We start from the raw sequence: 3,957 nt of genomic DNA on the forward strand, positions 1-3,957 counted from the left end.
CCCCGCTCTCCTCCACGACTTCCAAAAGGGAGCAGACGCGAAGTATTGCGTCCACCGATCTACTCTCCCGAAAGTCGTATTGCTTCTAGTGGAGCGCAGGATTACTACTGGCCAAATACCGGACGAGACGGGAAAAAATAATTCACTCAAACACCTTGCTCACCTCCTCTAATAGGCATATTGGCCTGAACGCAGAAGGGCTGTTCTCCTTCTTGCCCTCCTTGCAGAGGAGGATCATTCTGGTCCTTTTCCACACACTTCAAAATATCCCAGTCGCGAGACAGCTTGGGAAAAGGTGCCAAATTCTCTCACCTATTTGAGGCCAAGACAAGGCCCATCCCATGCTGTCAGGACTCGGCGCCTTGCCCTTGGCGCCGAATTTCTTGACGGCTCGGGTCGTCTCCACCTCCGTGACCTCGAGCTCGTCCTCGTTCCAGTTTGGGAGGGGACCTTCATAAGGGAGATTGCTGTTATCCCTTTTGGGAATAAGGTTCCCACCACCTCTTCGAGGACGTCAGGTCCAGGAACTCCGTTGGAGGAACGCTCATGTGCGAAGACGTTTCATCACAATGTGACTCCCAGCGGGAGTCGCTGGAGATAACATCCCGCGGAGGCCACCGGCCAGGCGCCGGACAGGGGGCCAACGGGTCCCTGTCGATGGTGGAGGTCAATTCCTCCCAGGCGCGAAACTTAGCCTTGGCAATTTCGTTTCTGAAGGCCTCCCGCACTTCGCGGAGGGACTCCCTGCAGGCCGCTATTCGCGGCCCATCTTGTCCCCGCCTAGCGCAGACCGAGGAGCTCCTTAATTCGGCGATCTTTCTTGTCCACCAGTAGGCGGATCGGCGAGGAAAAGGGCGGGACCGGAACATGGCCGCGTCGCACGTATTTTCCATTATGCCCCGAATCCCCTCTGTCTCCCTCTCTATAGCCGCACCACTCTAGATAGCCCACGTCCGACAAAGTTGCACCGCGAATAGCGGCCCTCAGACCGTCGCGGTCGAGCTTAGTGAGGGACCACCTTTTTGGTTGGATGTCCCCATGGCCACGCCTCAGAAGCACCTCCTCGAGGATGGCGACCACTCGGACCTATGGTCCGAGAGTGTTTCCATCTCGGTCGCCATCCACCATTCCTTTTCTCGCCAGGCCGCGGGGGGAACAGCCAGGATAATGTCTATCACCGAGGATCCCCGCGATCCTACGAAAATGCTTCTACGGCCTTTGTTCAAGACGCAGAGCTCGAGAGACGCGAGCCAACCCCCCATGTCCGTGCTCCTGACGTCTGCGAAAGGGGAACTCTACAAGCCAGATTTGGCATTGAGTTCCGCAGCTACTATGACCGGTCTGGGAGCTCATCATTTGACAAGATCGCCCAGTCGGTCGAAGTACGCCTTGAAGTGGGCATAGCTCCATGAAGGTGGAGCGTAACACCTAACTATGTTCACGGCCCCCCACTTGACCGCAACAAAACCGTTCCCCCTTTTCAGAACGAAAAAGGAGAATGAGGTTCAAGAGGCTCTCCAAAATATGGTCACCGAGCAGTTCCCTTTCTCACCCATCATGTCACTCGCGACACACGGATGATTCTCGGGGACATAGGGCTCGGCAGCCAGCCCCGAATCACTCGGCGAGGATATGCAGGAAGAAGTCCAGCGCCTCCCGAGCGTGGTTTAGGTTTATGTTAGACTGGAGGAATAGGGTAGTCATTTTTGCATATGTTCCTACCGCCCTATCCAGGCTCCTTTCTTCCTCTACTTCCATATTGACTATGGAGAAGGGAATACTTCTTTCTCTTTGAAGTACTCTCTACTTGAAATAGAGGGAAGCACTTTGCTCTTTCCTACCTTCATCTCCTTTTCTCTCGTCATGCGCAACCTCCTTAGGCAAATTAGTGGATGCTTCGGATCTGGGCTTTGTGGCCCTCTTGTCTTTTGTGGAGGAGGGACCTTCTCTTCGTACCCTTGGGCACAGTCTTGAGTTTAGTGGGCTCTTGTGAAGTCTCCCCCTTCCTTGGAGGGGGGGCTTTTTTCCCTTTTCCTTCGGTTGGGGAGCGTGCGGGATGGCTGACTCCGTCTTTCAACGGTTCGCTTTTTTTACCGCCGCGCAAGTGGCGCTCCCCATTTAATGATTACATAGCTTTTTGGCTTATCTGCACAGAATGCAGCTGGCCTCTGTCCTGTAGTCGGCAGCCCTGTGGCCTATAGATCCGTAGCGTTAGCATAGTCCGCTACGGTCCACGTTCCCTCATGTAACCCTCACGTGCCCCCACCCCAGGCAACAATATCACTGTAATGGACGCTGCGTGATGGCCTCTACGCAGACGGAGGACCAGCCCACTTTGAGGCGGCTTCCGCCCGTGATCTTTTGCGCCACTGTCAGGAGGCAGTGTGGCCACAGTGTTCCCGTCTCATTTGGAGCGTGTTTGATTGACCCGACCTTGATTGCTTCCGGTCCGCAATCCAGCCCGCAATTCCCCCAGGGATCACGTCCTTTGCGGTGACCGTGGCGTCCAGATCGCGGACCCGCAGATCCATCCTCTTCACGGAACGCGCCACACGCACGACCTCCCTTTAAGAGAACGGACATTTTGGCAGCTAGAGCATCCGCCTTCGAATGGCCTTCGAGACCAGGAATCTCCAGTACCAGGGCTCCTGTGACGGTGGCCCTGGACCTCTTTTCCCCGATCCTGAATTCCCCGGGGTTGATTTTCTCCATCGCCAGCCACATCACTTCCGCTTACTTGCCCTTGGGGCAGATTATCGTGATTGCGGCTGTGCGAGCGGTCTTAGGGCTGGCCATCTTTCCCTTCTCTCTCCCCTCATTGCCTGTCTTGGAGTCAGGCTGTTTCTTTTCGTCCGCGCCCTTCTTAACCTGGACAGGTGGGGAGTCCTTTTTCCTCTTCTTCCTTTTTTTCTTCTTACTTTTCTTCCTAGAGGGAATAGAGGAAGAAGGGGAGGACCGGGGTTGTGAAAGTTCCAGACTAAGGCCGGCCGCGATCCTAAGGATCAGAGACTCTACCAAGATCTCTATGCTCCCTGTCTCCCCCGGCCACTGGTGTTGGCGGTCCAGGGGGTAGGACCATCTTCTTTGCCGTTTCGCGGCTTTCCGGCCGATGCCGGTGGTTCTACCGAAGGAGCCTTCCCCGATGGCTAGGCGGCCGGCCGCTCCCCCTGACCGGGATCGATAGGTCCCTTACTGGAAGTCTCATTGCTGTCGGCAAGGTACCTGCGGCGATGTCCTCCGCGGCCTCTTTACGAGCTTGAATCCCGGCTTTTACAGATGGCATGGGGGAGAAATCTCTGTTTACCCAATCCATCCCTTCTTCATCGTTCTCCGAAGAGGCGGACGATAGGATCGTCACTCTCCTCTTCTTTCCCCCCTTGTGTTCCTTCCGGGGATTTGGAGGAGATGGCCTGTTTTCCTCTCGTTTCGGATTTCGAGAAGAGCCCTCCTTTGTTTGTCTACACAGGTCGTTAACCTGGCCCTTGAGGAGTGTATTCTCATTCCTCAGCTGAATCAGTTTCCTCTGCAAGCACTCCGTCTCCCCAAGTGGGGCGGTATCCACTCGCCCCAGAAGAGTTTCCTTCCTCGGATGCGTGATTTGCGGTGCATCCTTCCCACAGGTATCCCCCGCATCCTCTAGAACTCTTCTCATCATTGGTACGCGCCGGCTTATTTCCCCGTAGGGTTATTCACCGGTACTTACCATATCTGGTGGGCGTTCCTCTTTTCGCCACCTGACGTGTCCGGTTGCGGCGGTGTACCGCGAGCCATTATTGAAACAGCCAATAAAGACACGATCAGTGACTTCAAATTCCACGCAGATACAGGAAACCGGGAGGAGCGGTTCTTCCACAGTGAGCATGGCGTTTCACGGCGTCTGGCGAGCATAGGAGCCAACGCCATATTACTCCGCCAGGTACTAACATCCATCCCGACTCCAAAGTCCGCGTGGACATC

The 3,957-nt window shown here is 55.4% G+C and overlaps 1 protein-coding gene across 1 annotated transcript; it reads right to left on the reverse strand.

Moving 5' to 3' along the window:
- Positions 1-2,280: 2,280 nt before the first annotated feature.
- Positions 2,281-2,724, reverse strand: LOC116844319. The gene has a single exon (XM_032815716.1). The coding sequence runs from the start codon at positions 2,722-2,724 to the stop codon at positions 2,281-2,283; it is 444 nt and encodes a 147-aa protein (XP_032671607.1).
- Positions 2,725-3,957: the final 1,233 nt, after the last annotated feature.

This window comes from Odontomachus brunneus, unplaced genomic scaffold (assembly GCF_010583005.1).
Source record: "Odontomachus brunneus isolate Ranch 3 - 2012 unplaced genomic scaffold, Obru_v1 Obru_scaffold_040, whole genome shotgun sequence".
In the NCBI taxonomy this organism is placed as follows: Eukaryota; Metazoa; Arthropoda; class Insecta; order Hymenoptera; family Formicidae; genus Odontomachus; species Odontomachus brunneus.